Below are 23,291 nucleotides of genomic sequence, written 5' to 3' on the forward strand. Positions count from 1 at the left end.
TGATTTTTTTACATCTCAAAAACTGGCATTTTAACAGGGGTGTGTAGACTTTCTATATCCACCGTATATTTTTGTACCTTTTCTTATCTTTATTTGTATATTTTGGGAGCAGAATTAAACTTTATATATAATGAAACCGAAAGATTGCTCCGGAGAGAGCGGCATATCTTTTTCAGCCTTCCTCTGCTGGGGACCTGCAAAGTGGCTCCCTTGCCTGCGCGGGGTAGGGGAGGGAAGCCGCCCTCCTTGGCGGCCGACTGAGTGGTGGGGTGTGGGGAGCACCGCCCCATTTCCTCCCGTTGCTGCCTGAGCAAGCCAGGTCAGTCCTCCAGCTGAACCGACCGCTCTTCATCTACTGCTCAGCAGGTAGGCACGCGGGCGTCCTGGCCTGTTTCACCGCCCTCCGTGCCTGTGGCCTATTATGTGGCTTGGGGCAGGCAGTGCGCCACCTTTGGTTGCTGGTGCCAGCGGTGAGAGAGGTGCTGCGGACACGTCTGGCCACAGCCCAGGAAAGTCGAGCTCTTCGTCCCTGGCAGCAGATTCCGCAGGGAGCCTTTCTGGTCTGTGGGCACGTGGATCGGGGCCTCTGGGCCTTGAAGGCAGCTGCTCCTCAGTGCCTCTGTGGGCTCCCAAGGGGCCGGGAGCTGGCAGCCTCCCTTGCTCCCCCCCCAGCACTGCTCTCTCCGTGCACAGGGTTTGTGAGTGCTGGGAAACGGCTGACCCACTGCCTGCTCTGCAGCTTTTGCTTTGAGTGAGCCGGGCACGAGGCACTGTGCTCCACCCCTGGACGTGTCCCTGCAGACCCACACGCACAACGCCCCCCCATAGTGCTGGCAGGAGTCGGGGGTGCCCAGAGGGGGCAGCTTCCCTGCTCTTCTGCAGGCCTCAGCCCCCTTCTTGGCTCGTTCCCCCCTTGGCACCTCGTAATGCCTCGAGGGAAAGACCTTTCCTCGGCCAGGGGGAGCCTGCAGTCCATGGCCCCAACAACCGCCCTCAGGCGGAGAGGAGAGCCACTGCGTCGCTTCTGCAACGGGGTCTCATTGTTACTGCCCAGGAATGCTGGGGCAGGGGCAGCCCTGCCACTCCCGCTCCTTTCTGGCCGGGGTCCGCCTGCTCGGTTTCTCCAGTGTTCGCATCTTCCTTTGTTTTGCAACAGGTTTAAATGTTGGCTCCATGCCATGGCCGCGCAGTTCCTGCATTCTCTCTCCCCGCCGCATGCCCCAGCCTGCCAGAGGCACACCCCCTCCCGCTCGCTGCCGGGCTTTTCCAAACAGCAGCCGCTTTGCTTCAAACAGGGGGCAGGGGGGGGCTGCTGCGTGGCTGCCTCCTCAGACTCCGGAGGGTGAGGCCACCTGCCCCTTTCTCGGGGCCTCCAGACGCCAGGCTGGCCAGACCCATGACCGTGGGAGAGCTGGGGCTCTCGGAGCCCTGTGTGGATGAATCAAGAAAAGGATCCAAAGGGATCTGTGATCTTTTTTCCTTTCCCATGACAGTCGGAATTGAGCCAAGCCGGCGGCCTGATTTCAGCGGGGGGCTTCTGCTGCTCCAAACTGCCAGTTCTTTTGCTCAGCCGGCGGGTGGAGTCAGGCAGGCAGCTCCCACCCGGGCTGGGGGGATGGGGAGGGCTAGCAAGAGGGCCGGCAGGGTCTTGGCAGCCCCCCGGGGCTCAGGTGGCCCGATGTGCTGGGCAGGCACGCACCGGATGCTCAGGGGAGACGCTGCTGGAAAGGAGGCTTGAGCCACAGGTGGGGAAGGCTCTGCCCGATGGAGGGTGGCCATGGCCTGCCAGTGGCGTTTGTGGGCGGGGGGAGCTTCTGCCTACACGTGGCCTTCGCTTCTTGGCGTGACCCGCTGGCTGCTGCTGGGGGCAGTTCTGGCTGGAGAGCGGTTCAGGCTTGGCCCTTAAAATTAAGCAGCAGTTGCTCCTCTGCGGAGGGCGCTCCCTCCTATTTCCGGCTGCCGGATGCGTCTTTGCCGCCCCACAGCTTTGCCTGCCTTGCGGCGTCTGGCCGCGACGGGGAGGTCTGGATGGAAGACCGAGCAATGTGTCACATGCCCCACCTGGCCCAGAAGGACGGGATTGCTGCACTTAGGGTGCCCAATGTCCCAAAGGGCGTTGCTCCTCTTGGGGAAGTGTAGCCTGCCTGCCGGGGAATGAACAGGGTCCGCCGGAGTCCTCTTGGGGGAGAGCTGGACTTCCCAAGGCCATTGGGTGATTTAACCAGCCAGACTAATCCACCAAACTGCCTGTCAGATTGTTGGGAAGTTCCCCGGGCACCCTCTGGAAACCCTCCAGATCCATCAGGCCCTGGGGCTTGACACGCCCTCGACGAAAGCACGCAAAAAATGCATCGACTGCAAATCCCATCCTGCCCGCCCCCACCCCCCCTGCTGCTGTCAGGTATGCTGGATGAAGGCTGTGAACTTTTGTGTGCAAATGATGTGTTGTTGGCTGAGAAGCTGAACGATTTGCTGTGAATGGACGTTGGACAGATTGTGTGAGGCAACAAGAAGTGTGAACCTGAACATGAGTGCATCAAAGGCCAGGGCAGTGGAGTGAGTAACTACAAGCTATACATAAATGGCAAATAAATAGAGCAAATGATGACTTTATATACCTTGATAAGTTTCCTAAAGATGGGAACATGGAGAAATTTACAGATTTATTTCTCAAATTTTTGCTACCGCCCATCTCCCTCCAAAGACTTACAATAAGAGTTTATTATAAACTCTGAGCAGTTTACATTAAATCAATTAAGCATTAAAAACAGTCATAAATAAAGCATAAAATACAATACAATATAAAAATAAAAATCCAGATGGCTACAAAAGATCATAAATATGAGGGGGGCATTCTGAGGTGCCAGCCATCCCCAGGAATGATGACCCCCTGCCCCACCCCAGGCACGGCAGCAAAGCCAGGTCTTCTGGGACTTCCAGAACATCAGGAGGGATGGAGCTTGCCTCACCTCTGGGGGAATAATGTTCCAGAGGGCAGGAGCCACTGCAGAGAAGGCCCATTGACTTTGCTATCCAATTCAGCGCCATTCCTGGTCTCTTCACTACCTTGCGGTCTCCCTTCCCCTTTGTCTTTAACAAATCAGTCCCCGCAAAGTTACTTCTGCAAAGTTAGGAATAAACTGTCAATAAAAATTTGCAAATCCTAGAAAAAACTGAAGCTGCCTCCTAGTCTTACAAGGTTCCCAATTTATCACATCCCTGACCTTTGCAGGACTCATTTCAATTCCTTTGCTGGACACTCAATACCCCAGGTAGTCTAGCTGTTCTTTGTGAAATTCACATTTAGAGAGTTTTGCATACAATTGATTTTTCAGCATCTTTTTAACACTTCCCTCACCAGCACCACATGTTCTTCCATTGTCTCTGTATAGATTAATATATCATCTAAATAAACCAAGACCCCTCAGTACAAAAAATCATGCAGAACTTCATTTATCAGATGCATGAACACTCCTGGCACCCCCTGCAGGCCGAAGGGCATGACCAAGTACTCAAAGGACCCAAATTGGCAATTAAAAGCAGTTTTCCATTCATCCTCTTCTTGGATTAGCACTAGAAAGTATGCTTCCCTCAAGTCCAGTTTAATAAAAATCTTTCCCTTTGAAAAGTGTGCCAGCATGTCCTTCATTAATGGAAGGGGGTACTTGTTCAAGGTACATACAGCATTCAAACCCGGATAATCGGTACACAATCTCAAAGACCCATCCTTCTTGGTTCTAAATAGGACAGGGGTGGCCATGGATGATGAAGCAGGCCGAATAAACCCCCACTCCAAATTCTTATTGATGAACTCCTGCAGCACCTTAACTTCCTCTTGAGACATAGAGTACAAGTTGGTTTATGTAGCCACACGCCTGGGATCAATTCTATGGCACAGTCCAATTTTCTGTGGGGTGGCAATTGGTTCGACTCTGCTTCTCCAAATACTTTAAATCCTGGTATTATAGAGGAATGCTATTCTGGGCAGGATAATGAATAGTCTAGACCAGTGTTTCTCTACCTTGGCAGCTTGAAGATGGGTGGACTTCAACTCCCAGAATTCCCCAGCCACCCATGCTGGCTGGGGAATTCTGGGAGTTGAAGTCCACCCATCTTCAAGCTGCCAAGGTAGAGAAACACTGGTCTAGAAAAAACAAAACTCAAAATCTTGATACATTAGGGAAGAGGTCTGAAAATGTAACAGAATAACATTTAGTAGAGACACATGCAAAGTTCTTCACTTAAAAACAGATCAGATGCTCAGTTTCCAAATCACAGAAATTATAGTTCTGCTCTATTCTCTCACCTCAAGCACTGTGCCCAGTTCAAGACCTTACATTTTAAGAAGTGTTTAAACAAGCTCATGGAACTGTAGGGTGCCAGCCTCGCTCTATGCAGGAACCCAAATCAAGCACACACAATTCCTTTCACGCCCTTACAGCACTCGGCTGCCAGACTGTAATGGTTGCCCAGCCCAAATACTCAGACTCACAAGAGGCTGCTATATGAAATCTGATTTATTAGGGAACTAAAGGCAAATACAGAGAAAGCTGAGAATGAGCAAAAGCGCACCAAATACAAACTTAAACCCTTGGTGCAAACGTATCCCGCCTCCCTCGTAACAGCCCCGCCCGGCACAGGTGCAAGCAATCGTCAGAGTTGCTAGCCTGGGAAAGTAACCTTGAGCGCAGTAGATAATGCAAATACATTCAGAGCAAAGCCAAAAGATAAGTACTCCCATCCTCCCGAGAAAGATGAAACACGCATCCTGCTAATGACATGCGAAACGTTATGAGTCCAAAATTTCTTTAACTTCAAAGTGTTGCTGACCATCAATCATGATGGGGGTTGGAGGTGGAGGTTGGCGATGCCAGCGGTCAGAAGGAATAGTCGGTTTGAGCAAACTGCAATGAAAAACAGGGTGTAAGCGTTTGAGGTTATGAGGCAAGTCAAGTTTAAAAGTCACAGGGTTAATTTGAGCGGTAATTGGGAAAGGACCCACAAATTTAGGAGCCAGCTTCTTGGAAGGTTGTGAGGACTTTATGAACTTGGTGGAAAGGTAAACCGAGTCCCCTACTTGAAACGCCGGCTGAGGAGCACGCTTCCGATCAGCATACTGTTTGTAATCCAATTGTGCCTCAGCTAGTGCCTTTTGAATCATTGGCCAGGAGTCTGCCAGTTGCGACGCCCAATCACCCGGAGTGGCCGATCCGCCCGAAGGCTGCGGTAGATCAGGGATAGGTACAAAGTCTTTGCCTTGGGCCACCCGAAATGGGGTTTGGCCGGTGCTTTGATGCACTGCATTGTTGTAAGCCACTTCGGCAAAAGGGAGGTCTACCCAATTGTCCTGCTGGTAATTCACAAAAGCTTGAAGGTATTGCTCCAGAGTAGAATTTAAAGCCTCTGTGGCCCCATCCGTCTGGGGGTGCCAAGCCGTGGACAGGGCTTGCTTCGTTCCCAACAATTTGAGGAACGCCCGCCAAAATTGTGAGGTAAATTGTGTGCCCCTGTCCGAAATTAAGCGGGAAGGACATCCGTGTAGCCTGTACACGTGTACTAGAAACAGGCGGGCCAATTGACGTGCCAACGGAATGGACACGCAAGGGATGAAGTGGGCTTGTTTTGAGAAATAGTCTTTGACCACCCAAATGACAGTTTTGCGTTGACTGGGTGGTAATTCAACAATAAAGTCCATGGAGATTTCATCCCAGGGGCAAGAAGGGGCAGCCACCGGCTGCAGCAGTCCTTGGGGCTTCCCCACCTTGCGCTTAGACATCGCACAAACAGTGCAGGAGGCAATATAGTCTTTGACATCCTTACGTAATGTGGGCCACCAGAACTGCCTCCTAACAAGGTGCAAGGTTTTTACAAAACCGAAGTGACCTGCCAGTTTGTCATCATGTGAACGTAGTAACACCTCTTTTCTGAGTCTTTCAGGGACGTAGAGGCGGTCGGATTTCCAAGCGAAGCCTCGGTCAAAAGTAACATTGTTTTTATTTGCCAGCAACCAAGTATCTGTTTTCAGTTCTTTTAGAAACTTTTGTTGCAACTGGGAAGGAATTGACAAAGCGCTCGGCTGGGCGGCGTCCGCAGCGGGTGGCTGCTGCGCGCGCGTTTGGCTACGCGTCACAGCCTGCATACCCAATTGGGGCGCTGTCCACAGGGTGCTAACCACTTCTGGCGCTGCCCCCAAGTCCTGAGGTTGCCTTGACAATGCATCAGCCAGGAAATTCTTTTTCCCCGGAATAAACTTCAAATGAAAATTGAACCGATTAAAAAATTGAGCCCAACGGACTTGTTTCGGGCTCAGTTTTCGAGGGGTGCTAAGAGCCTCCAAATTTTTATGGTCAGTCCACACCTCAAAGGGGTGATTCGCCCCTTCTAACAGATGCCGCCAAGCTTCCAACGCGGCTTTTACTGCGAATGCCTCCTTTTCCCATACATGCCAACGTCGCTCAGTCTCGGAGAACTTGCGGGACAAGTAGGCACATGGCTTGAGGCATCCTGTCCCATCTTGTTGCATCAACAATGCCCCAATGGAATAATCGGAGGCATCCACCTGCACCACAAACGGTTTGGAGGGATCAGGATGTTGCAAAATGGGCTCTTTGATAAAAGCTGCTTTCAGCCGCTCAAACGCCGTTTGACAAGCAGGCGTCCAGCGCAACAGCGCCCCTGGATTCTTTACTCTCCGAGTATCTCCCACACCCTTGGTTCGGAGCAGTTCTGTTAGTGGCAAGGCAATTTCAGCAAATCCCCTTATGAATAATCTGTAGTAGTTGCTGAACCCCAGGAAACTTTGAAGTTGCCTGCGGGTGCGGGGGCTTTCCCAGTCCATGATAGCCTGCACCTTGGCAGGGTCCATTTCTATGCCTTTATCTGAAATTCTATACCCCAAATAGTCAATTTGTGTCTGGTGAAATGCACATTTAGACAGTTTGGCATACAATTCTGCTGATCTGAGTTTACTCAGCACTTTTTTTACCAGAGACACATGCTCTTCCATGGTTTCAGTATAAATCAATACATCATCCAAATACACCAATACCCCTTTAAACAGATGTTCATGCAGTACTTCATTGATCAGTTGCATAAATACCCCAGGGGCCCCAGCCAAACCAAAAGGTAACACCTTATACTGGAAAGCTCCCAACGGGCAATTGAAGGCAGTTTTCCACTCATCGCCCTCCTTGATGCGTACACGATAGTAGGCTTCTCTTAAATCAAGTTTAGAGAAGACCTTTCCCTTAGCCAGATGTGACAACATGTCCTTGATCAATGGCAAGGGATATTTATTGGAAATTGAGACGGCATTTAATCTGCGGAAATTGGTACAAAGTCTCAATGTCCCATCCTTTTTTGGGCGAAAGAGAACTGGCGCCCCCACCGGTGAATTCGCCGGCTCGATGAATCCGCGCGCCAAATTTTTGTCCACAAAGTCTCGTAACAGAGTCAGTTCCTTTTGTGTCATGGAATAAATCTTTGGCTTGGGCAATTGGGTGTTGGGCACCAGTTCAATGGCACAGTCCGTCTTTCTATGGGGGGGTAATTGGTCGGCTTCCTTTTCGCCAAACACATCAGCAAACGTCCTGTACTCTGCCGGCAAGCCTTCCAGAGGAGGGGCCGGGACATGCGGAGTCGCAGCTGCCGCAACCCCCACCATCTCCTCTGGGGCACCCTTCCCCTCAGTCGCTTGGTAGAACCCATCCCTAAACGTGATAGTCCGGTAAACCCAGTTTATTTGGGGATTTTGCTGAACCAACCAAGGCACCCCCAACACCACCAAGGGACCTCCTACTGGAGCCACGACAAAAGACAAACCTTCCTGATGGCTGCCCAGCTGCAAGGATACCCGCCCTGTGAAATGGGTGACCGGTTTGCCCCCTGCCATGGACCCATCCAGCTGTGTAAAGGCGATGGGTCGCTGTAAAGGGAAAGTGGGTAGCTCCAGAGCCGCTACCACATCAGGGTGCATTAGACACCGGGAACACCCCGAATCAATCATGGCCCATACTTCTACAGTCTTGGATTGGGAGCCCAACTTCAACTTCACCGTGAGAATGCGGTAACTGCCACTCACCGATGAAGGCTCGCGCCCTTCTTCCACCGCCTGCCCTGCGGCGCCCTTTAAAGCAGGTGGCTGGCGTTTCCCGCCGGCTGCAGGATTTCGGGCTCACCCTCCTCCTCGTAGAACATCGCATCGTCTCCCACGGTTTCAGCCACCGCAGCTTTCTGCTTCCTCGGCAGGGCAGGGGACTTCGTCGGCGGCTTGCCGAGCCGTTCCTCTCCCTTTGCCTTCGGGCACGCCGCCACTCGATGCCCCTCTTTACCACATCTCAGACACAGGCCTTTTGCATACCGCTTCTCTCGCTCCTCATCCCAGGGTCGTTGTCCTGGTCTCCCCCCGGTGCTCGATGGGCGGCTGGGCTTCACCTCCCGCCCCGATTTGGCGGTCTTTCGATGGGCGAAGATCTCGGCATGCTCAGCCCTCCCCGCCAGTTGGATCCATTCGTAAAGCGTATATGGGTCGTCCCTCCCCAAGGACCAGCGCAGCACCTCTGTATTCAGGCCATCCTTGAATAGCTCGATAATGGTGGCTTGGGACCAATCATCCACCTTCCCAGCAAGTGCTTTAAACTCCAGTGCATAATCAGCCACGGATCTTGACCCCTGCTTAAGTTCCTTCAGAGCTCGCTTTGCCCTCTCTTTCGCCAAGGGATCCTCGAAGTGTTGTCTCAATGCCCAGAGGAACTCATCGAATTTCTCCAGTTCAGGCGCTTCCGACTGGCACATCTGGACATACCAGTCTGCCGCCCTCCCTTTCAGCTTGGTGGCAATGGTGATGATCTTTGCCTTTTCCGATTGAAAAAGCGACCCCCATTCCTCCATGTAGGCTTTAGCATTTGTCAGGAAAAATGAGAGTTTGGTTGGGTCCCCATCAAACTTGACAGGGAAGTCTCTCATCCCGCCCCCCACTGGGCTGCGCCCCGCCACCGGGGCTGCAGGGGTTGGTACCTCCCGGGCTCGCGGCGGTGCGGGGCCCGGGGACGGCCGTGCCGGCGATGCTGCGATTTCCATCTGGACCGACTGGTCCCCCTCGCGCCTCCGCGCCGGCCGCCATTGCTCCGGGGACCGCCCATGGGACGAAGGAGTTGAATGCCGCTGGCTTGATCCTTCCCGGGTTTCTCTCAACGAGGTCACATCTAGGCTCAGCTGCTTCAGTATAGTTTCTAACGAGTCCATTTTTGACTCCAGTACTCGGATACGATCCGGGGTGGGGGAGCCCTCCGTTGGCTGCACCTGCACCACGGTGGGGGATAATGGGTATCTCTGCCTCCAGGATGGGCCCCCTGCCACCGTGACATCCCCTTGGGTCTCATCCCAGGTGACCAGCTCGCCCGGAGAATTTACGGTAGTCTCCGGGGCGGTTTTCAGACCCTCGGCTTCACCCTCCGACTCGGAGCTCGCCTCTTCTAGGATGGCTGACAGCTCCCCCCCCGGGACGGTCGGTCGGGCCGCCTCACGGTTGAGTCCGGTTCCCCTTCTTCCATCACGATGTCGGGTTCGGTCATCGCTGGCGCTCTCCCTCACAGGGTTAGACAACTTGTCTTTTCCTGGACAGGGGCCAGCGGAGTTGGGATCTTAGTTTCTCAGCTTTATGTAATGATTGCCCTAGCCCAAATACTCAGACTCACAAGAGGCTGCTATATGAAATCTGATTTATTAAGGAACTAAAGGCAAATACAGAGAAAGCTGAGAATGAGCAAAAGCGCGCCAAATACAAACTTAAACCCTTGGTGCAAACGTATCCCGCCTCCCTCGTAACAGCCCCGCCCGGCACAGGTGCAAGCAATCGTCAGAGTTGCTAGCCTGGGAAAGTAACCTTGAGCGCAGTAGATAATGCAAATACATTCCAGAGCAAAGCCAAAAGATAAGTACTCCCATCCTCCCGAGAAAGATGAAACACGCATCCTGCTAATGACATGCGAAACGTTACGATGTATCAAAGACATTGAAACGGCGAACATGACACAGACCCTCATCATCCCAATAGCTCTTCTCTGACCCTGTTCTGGTTTTTCTCTATGCCTTTTTAAAATGCAGGGCACAGAACTAGATAGAGCACCTTGAATGTGGTCTAACTGGCACATTCCCTCCAGTGAATCTGGATACAGGCTCCCATTCATGCAGTTCACCATTGCTTTGGCCTTTTCAGCTGCTGCACCATGCTGCATGCTCAGGTTTAGCTGGGGGCCTGCTGGTGCTCCTGCATCCTTTGCATGCCTTGCTGCTGTGTCAGATTTCTTCAGCTGGCGATTCCCCCCCCCCCTGAACACAGTCTTTTCACAGCTGGACATCACTCCGTTGGATCTGACCCTGTTCAAGCTGCTGGGTCATTGGGGGGTGTGGTTTTGCCCTCTCAGGCATTAGCCAATCCTCCTAGCATGGCATCCTCTTCAGATCTGACAAGGAACCTTCGCAGTCCATCCTTTAGTTGGTTTATGAAGATGGTGAACGGCACTGAGCTGAAAACGGAGCCCAGGGGGAGCCCGCTGGTTCCATCCCTCATGATGATGCAGAACCATTCACAAGCAGACTTTTTGGGTGTTTGGTCAACCAGCTGTGAAGCCATCAGACTGCCTGTGTCCATCTCATCCAACAGGGCAGCACAAGAGGGCTTGCTGGACACTCCGCTGAGCTCAGACTCTGCTCCGCCCCCCCCCCCAAGCCTGGGGGAGTGCCTGGCTCTCAACAAAGCCACGCTGGCTCCCGGTCACAGCCCCCGCCTTGCCTAAATGCTCCCAGATGGTCTGTGGCTGGAGATTCTCTCCCAGGGTGCGTTCCCAGTACAGACACCTGGCTCCGTGGTCCACAGGTTCCTGGATCATCTCTTCCCCTTTTGGACCATTTCAGCAAAGTTGCACTTCCTCAGCCCCCACACCTGGCCAGACCCCCAGGAGGTTCCAGAGATACTGTTCATCAGTTCTGAGATCACTTTGGCCAGTTCCTTGAATAGCCCGGACCTTGGCTTCATTTCAGGGGCAAGATGAGCTCCTGCAGTAGCGTTTTCTGTCCTGAGCTGCATTTCCCCTCCTTCCTCCGCCCCCCTTAGGAAGCGCCCTCTCCCCTCCTGAGAGGTGGCAAGCCTGAAGCTGTTCCCAAGGAGAGCCAGAGGGAGCAGCGCACCTCTAGAGCCCTCTTCAAATAATAAAAGGAAGTCAAGGCTGATTCCTGTGCTCAAGATGCGAGACATAGACTAATATGGGTCAGAAAGAAGGCAGAGAAGGCAGGCTACAGCTGAATGTCAGTCGTTAAAATGCTGGAAAGGGTTGGACGGTGGAAGCAGGGGCCGAGGGCTGGGGCTCCCCACCACTGGTGTCCAAGCAGAGCCTGGACAGCCCTCTCTTGGGGGTACTGCCCAGAGAGTTAGGCCTTTCCCTCTGGGGACTGCGCATTGGCACTCAGCCTGCAAAGCTTCCGCTCCCAAGTCTTTCCCAGAGCTGTCTGGTGCCCGCACTACCCCCCAAGTGCCACTCCTTCTGGGCAAGGCAGGGGGCGGTGTCTGCAGGGACAGGGAGGCAGCTCTCGGGATCAGAGAAAAGGCACGCAGCTCCTCCTGCCCATCCTCAGCTCAGGGCAGCCCTGCAGGCGAAGGCCAGTCTGAGGCTCCCTCCGCCCGGTAAGAGGCAGCCTGGGGAGGCTTGGGGGGGCACTGCTGGAAATCCCCCCATTGGCCCCCTTGGCCCGTTGCCCAGCGAGAGCCCAGCCCTTATGGGGGTGATGAGGGTGCTTGCCCTGGCATGTAGCCAATGTGGCATTCCATGAATGAAGCACCTTGGCCTTGCCAGCCCAGCTTCTGCCAAGCCTCTGAGGGGGCCGGTTCCCGGGCCACCTTCTGGAGTTCCAGCCCGAGTTTCTGCTGTTACCCCAGGGTTTTGGGGTGAGGGGGAACCAAAGGGAGGAAGTAAAGGGGACAGGCGTGCATCTCTCAGGGCATGTGTGCATATGGGGAGGGGCGGCTCATCCAGCACCCAGCTGCTTTGGTCTTTGACCAGTGCTCCTGCCCCTCCCTGGTCTGGAAATAAATGCTCGGGGGGTGCCTGCAATGGCTGGGCCAACCGGCCTCTCACCAGAGCGAGGGGCAAGGGCCTTGGGGGAGGTCTTCCAGGGAAGCAGTGTAGGTCTCCAGCCACCCCAGCTGGGCACAGGCAATGGGCTCTCTTCTGACCCTTCCCCACCCAGGGAAGTCATGAGGTGGGTTGTCCTCGTACCCATCCTGTCCTGACTATGGAGGGGGCAGACCGATGGTGCATCTAGAAGGAATCAAAGGAGCCAAGTTGGTAGCCATCCATGTGTTTTTCTGGTATTTTGGTGGGTCCTCAAAAGACCACTTCTCCTTTCAGAGGGTGGTTCACTGGATCTTGGCACAGGACTGGTGGCCTGGTCTGGCCTGAAGGTGACAGGGAGGAATGGTCAGGTCCAAACCTTCTCTCCCAGCCTGAGATGGAGGGCAGGGCTGGCTCTCTGCCAGGCTGGGAGCAGGGAGGGGAGTGGGAGGATCACTGGCCAACATGGAGCCTGTTGGCATAAGCCACGCTCAGAACCCATTGACAGTGGTGCTTCAGGGCCAGCAGAGACCACTCAAATCTGGTGTCGGGGTCCAAACAACCTGAAAAAGTTCCTGGGGTAACTCCCCATGATTGATGGCTTTCAGTAAAGCCAAACAAGGCAATCTAAAGAATTATTGTTGTGGGCTAAATGAATGGATACCCCCCCTCAGGGAAGCCACTTGCATTGTAAACCCAGGGAGGGAGGGAGGAAGCCATGTTTACTGGGTGCCCTCAAACAGCTGACCCTCCAGAGTAATCGACTGGCACGGAGCAGGGAAACAGACTGTGAGATAGTTAAAAACTTCTGTGCATCGCTACTTGATGGAGTTGCTCACAGGGCTGTGGAGCTAGCCTAAACTGTCCTGAGTAAACGTAAAGGGAACAGCCAAATTTAAGAGGAGGAGGCGATGAGAGATCTAGCTACCATGGAACAGGATAGATATATACTGGCTTTGTGTGGAAGGGAATTCACTGGCTGGGAAGTGAATTCTTACGGAAGCAGGAGAAAGAGGATGGCCTCTCTGGATGCTTCAGGGCACAACCCGCTCCCCGTGCCTGTCAGCTGCTGCTTGGGATGCTTTTAATGCAGTCTCTGCTCTTTCAGGAGGTTAGAAATAGTCCCCAAACAGCTGACCGGCACAGGGAGAGGGTGATGAGGAGCGGAGGGGAGGGAGGGGAGGGTGCTCTTCCGCTGCCAGCTGCTAGTTGTGCTGCTCCCCAGCAGAAAGGGCAAGGCAGAGCCGCCCGAACACAGATCTCGTGCTCTTTTGGAAGAGGGCTAAACCTGTAGCCAGAAAACTGCAGAGTGACGCGGGAAGAGTGTGGGGCAATGTTTTTCATACTTGGCAACTGTAAGATGCATGGACTTACTGTAAGATGTAAGATGTGTGGAATTCCCCAGCCAGCATAAAAAACACTGCCTTAGACTATGCCACGCAGCTGATGCCACCTCCATTATCCACTCTGCCTGGAGGGGGCTCCCCAAAATGGCTTGTAGGGAAGGTGTCTTGGAACCTGGACCAGAGATGGCAGAGACTAAGACCCGCATGCACACAGCCTCATGTGGCACAGAGTGGGAGGCGGCAGTATTGCAGCCGAAACTCTCCCCACGACCCGAGTTCGATCCCAGCAGAAGCTGGGTTCTCGGGTAGCCGGCTCAGGTTGACTCAGCCTTCCATCCTTTCGAGGTCGGTAAAAGGAGCACCCAGCTTGCTGGGGAAGGCAATGGCCAACCCCCCCCCCCCATAGTCTGCCAAGAAAACGTCATGAAAGCAGCATCCCCCAAAGGGTCAGACATGACCTGGTGCTTGCACAGGGGACCTTTCACCTTTCAAGACCTGCATGCACAGGAGGGGGCTGTGCAAATGGGCTCAGCTGGCATTTGCTGGAGAGCCATTGGGGTCAACTAGAGATGGCCTCGCATGACTGAAAGGATCCCTGCCTCATTCAGGATAACCCTTTCCTATCTTCAATCAGAGCAGCCACATTGAAGTATAGAAGTAAGGGAGATGCAGCCGCAATACTTCTTAATTTTCTGATTTATGTGTTGCTGAAGCATGTTTTTAAAAATGTATCTATGTTTCCCCCTCCCTCTCTTCCCTTTGCTTCCTGCAGTGAAAGAAGGGCCAGGAGTAGAAGACCATCCAAAGAGGGAGGGAGGGAGGGAGGGAGGACCCCCCTCTATTATTAGGCCAGGCTCCTTGCTGAGCTGGCATCGTGAATCATTCCTTCAGAAGCCACCCCACCCCAAGCTCAGCCTCTCTGGAGCATGGGCCTCCTAATCCACATCCTGGTCTGCCTGCTGGGGATGGGCTCCTGGGTTGCCATCAATGGCGTGTGGGTGGAGCTGCCTCTCCTGGTGCCCCACGTCCCAGAGGGCTGGCTCCTGCCCTCCTTCCTGACGATTGTCATCCAGCTGGCCAACCTGGGGCCTCTCGCCTTCACCCTGGCACACCACTTCCTCCACAGGCATGTGGATGAGGCGGGTGTCATTTATGGGCTGCTGGGCCTTGGCTGCCTGGCCTGCATCCTGCTGGCCTTCTTCTGGCAGGAGACTGGTGTGCTGGGAGGTGCCCGCCACAGCCTCGCCCTCCTGGCCCTGCTCTTCGTCCTGGCCCTGGTGGACTGCACCTCCTCCGTCACCTTCCTGCCCTACATGCGCCGGCTGCGGCCCCAGCACCTCACCACCTATTTTGTGGGTGAGGGGCTAAGCGGCTTCCTTCCGGGGCTGGTGGCACTGGGCCAGGGGGCAAGTGCAGCTCGCTGCATCAATGGCAGCCTGGTGGGCAACAGCACAACGAGGCTGCTGGCTGAGTACCAAGAGGCCCGTTTCTCCGTCCGCACCTTCTTCCTCCTCCTCAGTGGCATGATGGCATTGAGCCTGGCAGCCTTCCTCTTCCTCAACCGCCTGCCTGAACAGGCAAAGGAGAACCGTGCCCAAGCACAGGGAGAGAGCCTGGACAGCACACAAGCCACAGCGACAGCACAACCAGGAATTGGGGGCATTGACTCTGGCTGTGGTGCCACCCTCTCCCATGCCCAGAAGGCCTGCATCTTTGGGCTGATGGCCTGCGCCAACATGCTGACCAATGGCCTCCTTCCTGCACTGCAGTCCTACTCCTGCCTTCCCTACGGCCACCCCGCTTACCACCTCTCGGCCACCCTGGCCAGCCTGGCCAACCCACTCGCCTGCCTCCTTGGGATGTTCCTGCCCAGCAGGTAAGCCAGGATGGGCAGCAGCTGCCCAGAGAGCGCTCAGCCATGGCCACATGGTGGGAACCAGCCACACCACCTGTGGCACACACAGGTGCCCCAGCAGTCCCCTGAGAAAGGGGGGGGGGCATTTCAGTCAGGGGCTCTTTGGTGAACCCCCCTCAACAGTGAAGACAGAGGTGGGGCAAATGCTCCCATTCCAGTGGCAAAGCTGGCAGTACTGTCCTGCATAGCTGGTGCTGGGCGATCCTTGTCCAGAGTGCTTGCCTCCAACCACACCCTCCCTGCCTCCTTCCCACCCCCCACAGGTCTCTGGTGCTCCTGGCTCTGCTCTCCATGACCGGATCCCTCTTGGCCTGCTACATCACAGCCATGGCGGCCCTCAGCCCCTGCCCTCCCCTGCTGCACTTGCCCCTCGGCACTGTCCTCATCGTAAGTAGAGATGGCCCCCTCACCGCCAACTGCTTCATCCAGGGGGTGCCCAGCATTACCCAAGGCTGCAGCAGGAGCAGGGGGCAGGGAAGCATCCCCTTCATTCAACGGCAGTCCTGAACAGAGCCTGCCATCCAGCCCCTGCCCCTGCCCCTGCCCCGGCCAACTCACGTGACACATTAAGCTGCAACTTGTGTTGTGTGAATGCAGCCAGTGTGGTTTACAACAGTCTGTGGGCTGAGCCCGGATAGCTGTAGCTTATTCCGTAAACCTTGGCAAAGCAAACCATGAGCTAGCAATAGGCAAACACAGACCCTCCTTCCACACGCTGTTAGGCAGCTTTGTTTGACACGCAGTGCAGCATCTTGCAATGATAGCTCCGAAGCTGGGGAGGACGTGGACACCTTTAACTGAGCGTAGCCTATTTTTAGACCATGTTCCCGGTAGGAAATACTCCTGCCCAGCACGGGGCAATTACGGGAGCAGGAGGAGATCCTCAGCAGCTGGCACAGATTAAGGCAGGCTGAACTAGAAGCGCTGATGGAGAACCAGTCCATGGGCCACCAGCCTTCAGAAGGCTGCTGGGGGAGCAGGGACCACCTACACACGTGACCAAGTCATCCTTTAAAGGCCCTCCCTGGGTCACGGCCGCCCAGCAGCTCGTGTGTGGGGGAGCCTGAATCCTGCCCTCCTGTGGGCCATGCACAGCCCCAGCATCCTTCCAAGCAGGGTGGCCAAGCATGTGGGGGAGAATGTGGCCCCTCATGCCCCGGTGGGGCAGGGCGGGGTGGGGTGAGGCAGGGGGAGATGCCCAAGGCTTGACTCGCCACACTGTCTTTCTGTTTAGGTCCTGTGCTGGGTCCTCTTCATCGGTGTCTTCTCCTACGTCAAGCTGATGATTGGGAGGATCTTGCGCAACCAGGGACGCAGCGCCCTGGTCTGGTGTGGGGCAGTGGTCCAGCTGGGGTCCATGGTGGGGGCCCTCACTATATTCCCCCTGGTCAGTGTCTACAGCTTCTTCCACTCAGGAGACCCCTGTAACCCCAGCTGCCCCAGCTAGTGGCATCCAGGATGAGGCCCACCACCACTGCTGCTCCTGCCACTGGCGCTGCCAGGAAAGGTGCCCCTCCATTCCAACCCCCCCACAACTTCAGCTCAGCCTCCATGGGAGGGGGCTGGCGACGGCAGGGCCTCCTCTCATGTGGCTTTCCCTTCTCCGCTTGATAGCAGGTAAGAGGCAGGACCCCTCATGGCATCTGCACTCCCTTTTCTTTTACAGCAAATTATATCAGGTCAGCAGTTTCCTTAAAAAAGGTGTCCGGCTGTTCTCTGCCTTCCCTTCAAAAAAGCCAAAGTGGTTCTTTACCAGGGCAGCAGAATTTCATCAGTTTTGCAATTCTGTCTTCGGGGGTGGTGGGGCACTTCTGTCCAGTAGCTGGAATGAGCAAAAGCTGGACTGATAAGTTAATGGGCCGGCAGCCAGGCTCAGAAGTCAAAAACCCTCCCAGGAAACTGCTGGGGCAGCCCACCTCACTGCTGCTGCCGCCGCCGCCAAGGACGCCCCCCTGGCGATGAGGTCAACGTCACGGGTTCACCGTCAACACTCAGCGGCCAGGACAACTTTTTCCCTGGTTCAGTACCGGGGAGACTTCGAACTCAGGCGGGCAGAAGCCCCGCGGTGGTGGATGCGGGCAGCAGAAACCTGGTGGTTCCAAGCCCCAACCCCAATCGGGAGAACTGCCCAGCCCCCTCCTCCCAGGCAGGGCTGCTGCAGGCGCGCTCCTCCTGGGGCCGTGAACGCCGCCCCCCTTACCCCGAGGAACGGGGGCGGGCGGCCTTGAGTGCGGCGAGTACTGGGGGTAGAGGAGCCGCCGGCCCAGGACCCTGCGCTGCAGCGCTGCCCAGGGCCACCAGAGAGCAGCAGGGCCGGCCGAAGAACCGCAGAGCCAGCCCCGCCCCCGCGTTGGCCTTTCAGGGGCCGCCCGGCTGCGGCGGGCGACGGGCCCATACTTAAGCAAGCGGGTCCACGGCAGAGGTTTATCAGGCTGCCGAAATCCTCGGAAGGGAAAAAGCGGGGGAAGCCTTATCCTTCTCTTCGGTGCCCCCCGACTCCTCCCTTCCTGCTTGACCCTCCGCCGGCCGGGCATTACTACGGGGCAATTCGCCAGCTGGCTGCTCCAGGGCCCGGGCAGGCGGTTTGGCCGGGCCGAGGGGAGGGGGAGGTCGCAAGGCAGCTTCCCAGTTTGCAGGGTGGACTACGCCCGCCTCCCACAAGATGGTGCCCTCCAGTGACGCCCCCCACCTGGACTCCCTTTCCGCTCGTGGGGCTCCGCTCTCAGGGGGGTCAGACGAAGAGAGCAGGGCTGGAGGGAAGCTCCCACCTCGGAGCGTGATCTCCTCCAAGCAACCGCCCCCCCGCCTCCCTCGGGCATGACTCGCCCCCGCCAGCCCTCCACGAGCCGACTCAGCGACCGTGGGAACCCGGCTGCCGCCTTTCGTGCCCCGCCCTCGGATCGGGGGCAGCGAAGCTCCGGCCGCCAGCGCCGACGGACGGCGAGGCGGACAGGTGCCTGCCTGCCTGCCTGGGCCCCTCATTACGGGGGCGGACTCCGGGCAGGTGAGTCCCCGCTACGCCCCGAGGGACCCTTTCATTTCAAACAAAGGCGCATTCAGCTCGGCAAAGAGCTCCTTGTTCGGCTTGGCCGGCGAGGCGGAGCAGGACAGCTTCCCGCCTCGCCCCCCCGCCCTCCTCGCTGACCCCCCCGCCTCCCCCCGCAGCACCGCCTCTCGCCGCACGAAGGGGCCGACCGGCCGACCGGCTGCCGCAACAGCGCCGCTCCGGGCAGAGCTGGCAGTTGGCACGAAGCGGGCCCAGCCAGGCGCCCAAGGGGAGTAAGGTCGGCCGCCTTCCGAGAGAGCCTCTGCGCCCGGCCTCCTCGACGCCCGCCACCCCACCCCGCCCCCCGCCCGGCCCAGAGGCCCTTCTCTCTCCCGCTGGGGTGGCCCAACGCAAAGAGAGCCCCGGGGACACGCGGCTCCCTTCCAGCGCAAGGCAGCCCCGCGCGCGCACGGCGAGGGCCGGGCAGCCCCCTCCTCCCGCCGCACAGGAGTCTTCAAGCGCGAGCTGAGCCCGGGCAGAAAGGGGGGTGGGCACCGAGCGCCCTCCCCGCGGGCCTCTGGCGCGTCCAGAGGGCCCCAGAACCGCTCTGTCTCCTGTCGAGGAAGTGAGGCCGTTTCATTCTGGCCTGGGACCCGCACGCAGGTGGCCAGGCAGGGCAGCCGTAGGAGAGGCCGCCTCTCCCCTCCGTCCCGCCCGGACAGAAGCGCCCTGAGAGTCGGGCCGACACAGAGGGCGCTTCTGCCGGCTGCCCCTCCCTCCCCGCTTTCTGGGGGGCACCACCCAGCGCGCCAAGCCGCCGATTGCTTAACTATGGTTTGAGAAAGCGGCCGAGGCATAAACCATGGTTTACAAACGCCAAGACGGCAAACCATGGTGGGGCTGCCTTGGCTGCAGAGGGTGCGGGATGGTGCCTGAGCTCAGGCCCAGGAGACTTGCCCTTGAGCAGCCCCGAGTCCCCACCGCGACCGACCCCATCCACGGGCCTGGTGCTCGGAAGGGGGCAGAGGGGATCCGCTGCACCAGCCGGGCGCCCCACTGTACGGCCGGCCTACCGCTCGGGTCGCCCGGGCTGGCTGGGAACTATGGGGCTCCGGCCCAAAGGCCAAAAGAGGCTGCCCGGGAGCGGCGCTGGGCTCGTCGGGCTTCACCGACCCGCGGCTGACGACCCGCCGGTTCCACAGGCGGCCACCCTGTTTTCGGAGCGGCGGCTCCTTCTTGCAATCTTCGTCCGGGGGTGGCCACAGACCGGCGCTGGGAAAGGCGAGCTCGGCGCCCCAGATCGGGAGGCGCGGTGGGGGGGCGACCCGGCCGGCCCCACGCTTTGGGGAGGGCCTCGGCGGGCTTGCCGTCGTCCCCCGGTCCCCTCCTGCCAGCCGGGGATTGGCTGGGCTCCCTTGGGCCTGACTCCTCCCTGGACCCGGAGGCCCATATAAGGCTCCCCGACGGCCTTTCCGCCCACCCGGAATCATGCGGGCGCAGCACAGGTGGGCGCCCTCGCCGGCCGGGGGACTGGGTGCCCGGGGCGAGCGGAGGGTGGCGGAGGCAGCGCCGGGCGCAGTTCGACGGGCAGCAGCAGCCGCGGCGGCGGCGACCGGGAGTCGCGCCCCGAGGTGGCTCGCCGAGTGCCACGAGCTAGTCCGACGAGCGGGCAAGGGTTGCCGAGTACTCGGGCGGGCTCCGAGAGGCAGCCTTCCGGAGCTCCTTGAGCCGGTGGCCTCGCTCCTCCCGCGGCGCAGGGAACCCCGGTGGCTGGGCCGGGCGGCTGTGCTCCCCGCCGGCGCTGCGCTGCGCTGCGCTGCGCTCCGCCCGCCCTCCTTGACTCGCGGCCGCTTCTGCCCTCTCCACTGCAGGTTCCTCGCGCTCGCGGCAGCCGCGCTTCTGCTCCTGGCCGTCGTGGCCGCGGATGGTGAGATGCGCCTCGTCCCTGCCTCGGAGCGGGTCCGGCGGCCTCCCCGATACGGTGCCCTGCTACGGCGCCCTGCCCACCCCCGCCGCGGGAAAAGGGCTGCTGTCCCGCGCAGCCTCCCTCGGGCGCGGGAGTGGCCGTCCCCTGCTGGAGGATACCGAGCTGGCAAGACTGCCACCCTTAAGGGGAGGCCTCGTCTCCAGGCCCCGGGGGCGGCCCCGAATCACCCTCCAGGGCTGCTGCTTCGCGGGTCCCCAGGGGGAGGGGAGGGCCAGGCACTGCCCGGTGCCGGGGGCTAAGATTCAGGTCGGAGGGGAGAAGGAAGGGCGCGAAGGTCGTGCTGCGGACTAGCCCGCCTGGCCTGGCTTCCCCGCCTCGTTCACCAGCGCCATCCTGGGTTTCCTCCTCCTTCCTGCCTGTTCTTGCCCGCACGGGACTCCCAAGAGCCCCTCTTCCTTCCTGGTCCCGGGTGCGGTCCTGCTGCCTGCATGTGCAGTAATCCAACGGCTCCCCCCTCTCCCTTTTTGCAGAGCCCCTGAGCTCACCGGACCCCACCTCCCCAGCAAGCAGCCAGACCCCAGGTATGCTGTGGGGGACCCTCTCTGGCTGGAACCTGCAGGGCTCCCGGTTGGCTGCTGCGTTGGACCCCTTTGCGAAGTGGGCCCCTGCAGCTGATGGGATTCCCTGGCTGCCCTGTGCTCCAGAATCCCCCGGACAGGACAGACCAGAAGCTGGAGGGGCTGGTGGTGATGGCAGGAAGCCCCGTGGAGCTTCTGACTTCCTGACCCCTCAGCAAGAGGCGAGGGGGAAGTGCTCAGTGGGAAGCCCAGACTTTTTCTCTCCTTTTTTTTCAGAGCCTGTGGCAAATTCTGAGCCCATCGTCTCTGGCAAATCTGAGGCCTCTGGAGAAAGTAAGAAAGGCCCCCGGGGGGACAGAGACGTTGAGGGGGGGAGGGGAAGGAAGCTGTTCCATGGTGAACCTCAGTTGATCCCCACAAACAGGGGTCTGCAGCCCCAGAGCAGCAGCAGCAGCAGAGACCACCTGATGGAGCAGTTTCTGGCAGTCTTGAACGGCAGGGGCATGATGAGGGAACTCCTTTTTCAATCAGAGGCATTTGGGGAGCAGTGCTTCAGGGGGGCAGGTGCGAGTCTTCCCCTTTTCCAAGCTTTCGCCAGACACCCCCTGATGCCTCTGCCTTCCCGTCCACAGGTGAGATTGCCAGTCCCGTGGAACGAGCAACTACAGGTGGGTGAACAAGGGAGTCCGGGCAAGCTCCCACCCCCTTCCACCCTGCCCCACCTCTGGCTTGTTGCAGCGTGGCCTGTTTCTGCTGTGCCTCCCCCGAAATCTGCCCCAGCCCGGCCCAGCCCAGCCCCCCTCCCTCTCTCTGCTGGGCAGGTGTGGCCCCCGTGAGCTTTGTGCAGGCAGATCGATCCCACACGGAGGAGATCAACGGGGACATGCTCCACAGCGACGACTCCCACCTCGGCTCCTTCGGCCTGGACCCCCTCCCTGGAGACGCACAGAGCGGTGGGCCATTGGGGATTGCGGAAGGGGCTCTTCCCTACAGAGCTGCTGCAGGGAAGGGGAGGGGAGGGGCAGAGGCTCTGTGACCCACAGCAGGAAAGGAAGCCTCAGAGGCTGGACGAAGGCCAGCAGGCCCATGGTCCGCCTGGGCCAAGCTTCCAAGGGCTTCCTCTGGCTGCCTGGCCAGATAGCGCTTCCTTGGCTGGTTTGCACACTTCCCAGAAAGAGCCAGAAGGCTCTTCCTGGCTTGCAAAGGAGAAGCCGCCAACTGGGTCCCCCTTCCCCGCATTCTGGTCCATGGGCAGGGAAGAGACAGGCAGTCTTCTTTCCACAGGTCTGGTCGTGGAGGTGCCTGCTCACTCCCAGGAGTCCCAGGAAAGTAAGTTCTCCCTGGGTTTGGGAATCACAGCCAGTGGAGTGCCTGGAGAGGAAGGGGCAGTGCCCTTTTTTGCCCTGGCACCATTCCTGGGTCCCTTGTCTCTGCAGGGGGCTGCATCTGGCTATGGGTTAGGGCTGGCCAATGGGATGCGGTGGATATAGAGCAGAGTTTCAGCAGCTTTGCTGGCTGGGGAATTCTGGGAGTTGAAGTCCATACATCTTAAAGTTGCCAAGCTGGAGAAACACTGGCATAGAGCCACGGACACAGTGGTTGTACCCTGGTCCCTTTTCTTTCTAGGCTTGGACCATGAAGTCGATTCAGAGGAGTCCCTGACATCCCCAGATAAGTGTCCCTGGCGGGGCCCTGCTCACCTGTTCCTCCCTTCAAAGAGCCATTTGCAAATCTGGGGTTGACCAGATCCTGCCCCCACAGAGGGGAGGGGAGAGGGCAGTCTCCTTCCCACCAGGTGGGGGAAAGAGGCCTTAGGTGCGTGAGGTGCGTGTGAAGGCCAGGCCTTTGCATCACACCCCACTTGCTCGGGAGAAATGCCTCTTCCCGGTGGTCTCCGTGGCTGCTGCGGGAGTTTTTCAGAGAGGGACCCCTGTGTATGTTACGAGACACCCAGGGTTGCCCGAGTCAGGGGCATGGAGCTGATCAATTGGCTTTGGAGCTAGAGCACCCAGTCCCTGGTCTGACTGGCAGGAGCTCTCTGAGATGTTTTGGCAGACTGGAGCCTTCCTGCTGTGGGTGGATCAACCCAGCTCTGTCCTGGGTCTCCAGGAGGGGGTTCAGTGGGATGTGGCCACCCCAGCTCCCCAGGAGCTCTTCCTTTTCGAGGGCTCCCCAGAGGTGGGAGGCTGCCCCCGTGGTGCAGGGCAAGGTGACAAATGTCTCTTCTCCCCCACAGGCATGTGAGGAGGGCTGCTGCCACCTCGTCCCACCCTTCTTGAAGATCCTGAGATACCCCAGTCACCTGCAAGGACCTGCCTGCTCTTGCGCTATCTAACTGGGTCCATATCCCTGCCTGTTCCCTTGCCCCAGTTCCTGCCACAGCTAGGCACAGAATAGGTGTGTGTGTGCGCGCGGATGCAGTGTGGGAGAGT

General features: G+C 57.9%; 1 protein-coding gene across 1 annotated transcript; it reads left to right on the top strand.

The window, feature by feature from the left end:
• The first annotated feature begins 14,351 nt into the window (after positions 1–14,351).
• LOC134495044 (riboflavin transporter 2-like) lies at positions 14,352–16,819 on the top strand. Its single transcript, XM_063300294.1, has 3 exons — positions 14,352–15,329; positions 15,632–15,755; positions 16,603–16,819. The coding sequence occupies exons 1-3, from the start codon at positions 14,380–14,382 to the stop codon at positions 16,813–16,815; spliced, it is 1,287 nt and encodes a 428-aa protein (XP_063156364.1). The 5' UTR covers positions 14,352–14,379; the 3' UTR covers positions 16,816–16,819.
• The last annotated feature ends 6,472 nt before the right edge of the window (positions 16,820–23,291 follow it).

This window comes from Candoia aspera, chromosome 3 (genome assembly GCF_035149785.1).
Source record: "Candoia aspera isolate rCanAsp1 chromosome 3, rCanAsp1.hap2, whole genome shotgun sequence".
Taxonomy (NCBI): Eukaryota; Metazoa; Chordata; class Lepidosauria; order Squamata; family Boidae; genus Candoia; species Candoia aspera.

Excerpts from the sequence above, each read along its gene's own strand:
- LOC134495044 (XM_063300294.1), top strand. The coding sequence starts at position 14,380 with ATGGGCCTCCTAATCCACATCCTGGTCTGCCTGCTGGGGATGGGCTCC. Across the intron at positions 15,330-15,631 it reads GGGATGTTCCTGCCCAGCAG|GTCTCTGGTGCTCCTGGCTC; the intron begins GTAAGCCAGGAT and ends CACCCCCCACAG. Across the intron at positions 15,756-16,602 it reads CCCTCGGCACTGTCCTCATC|GTCCTGTGCTGGGTCCTCTT; the intron begins GTAAGTAGAGAT and ends CTTTCTGTTTAG.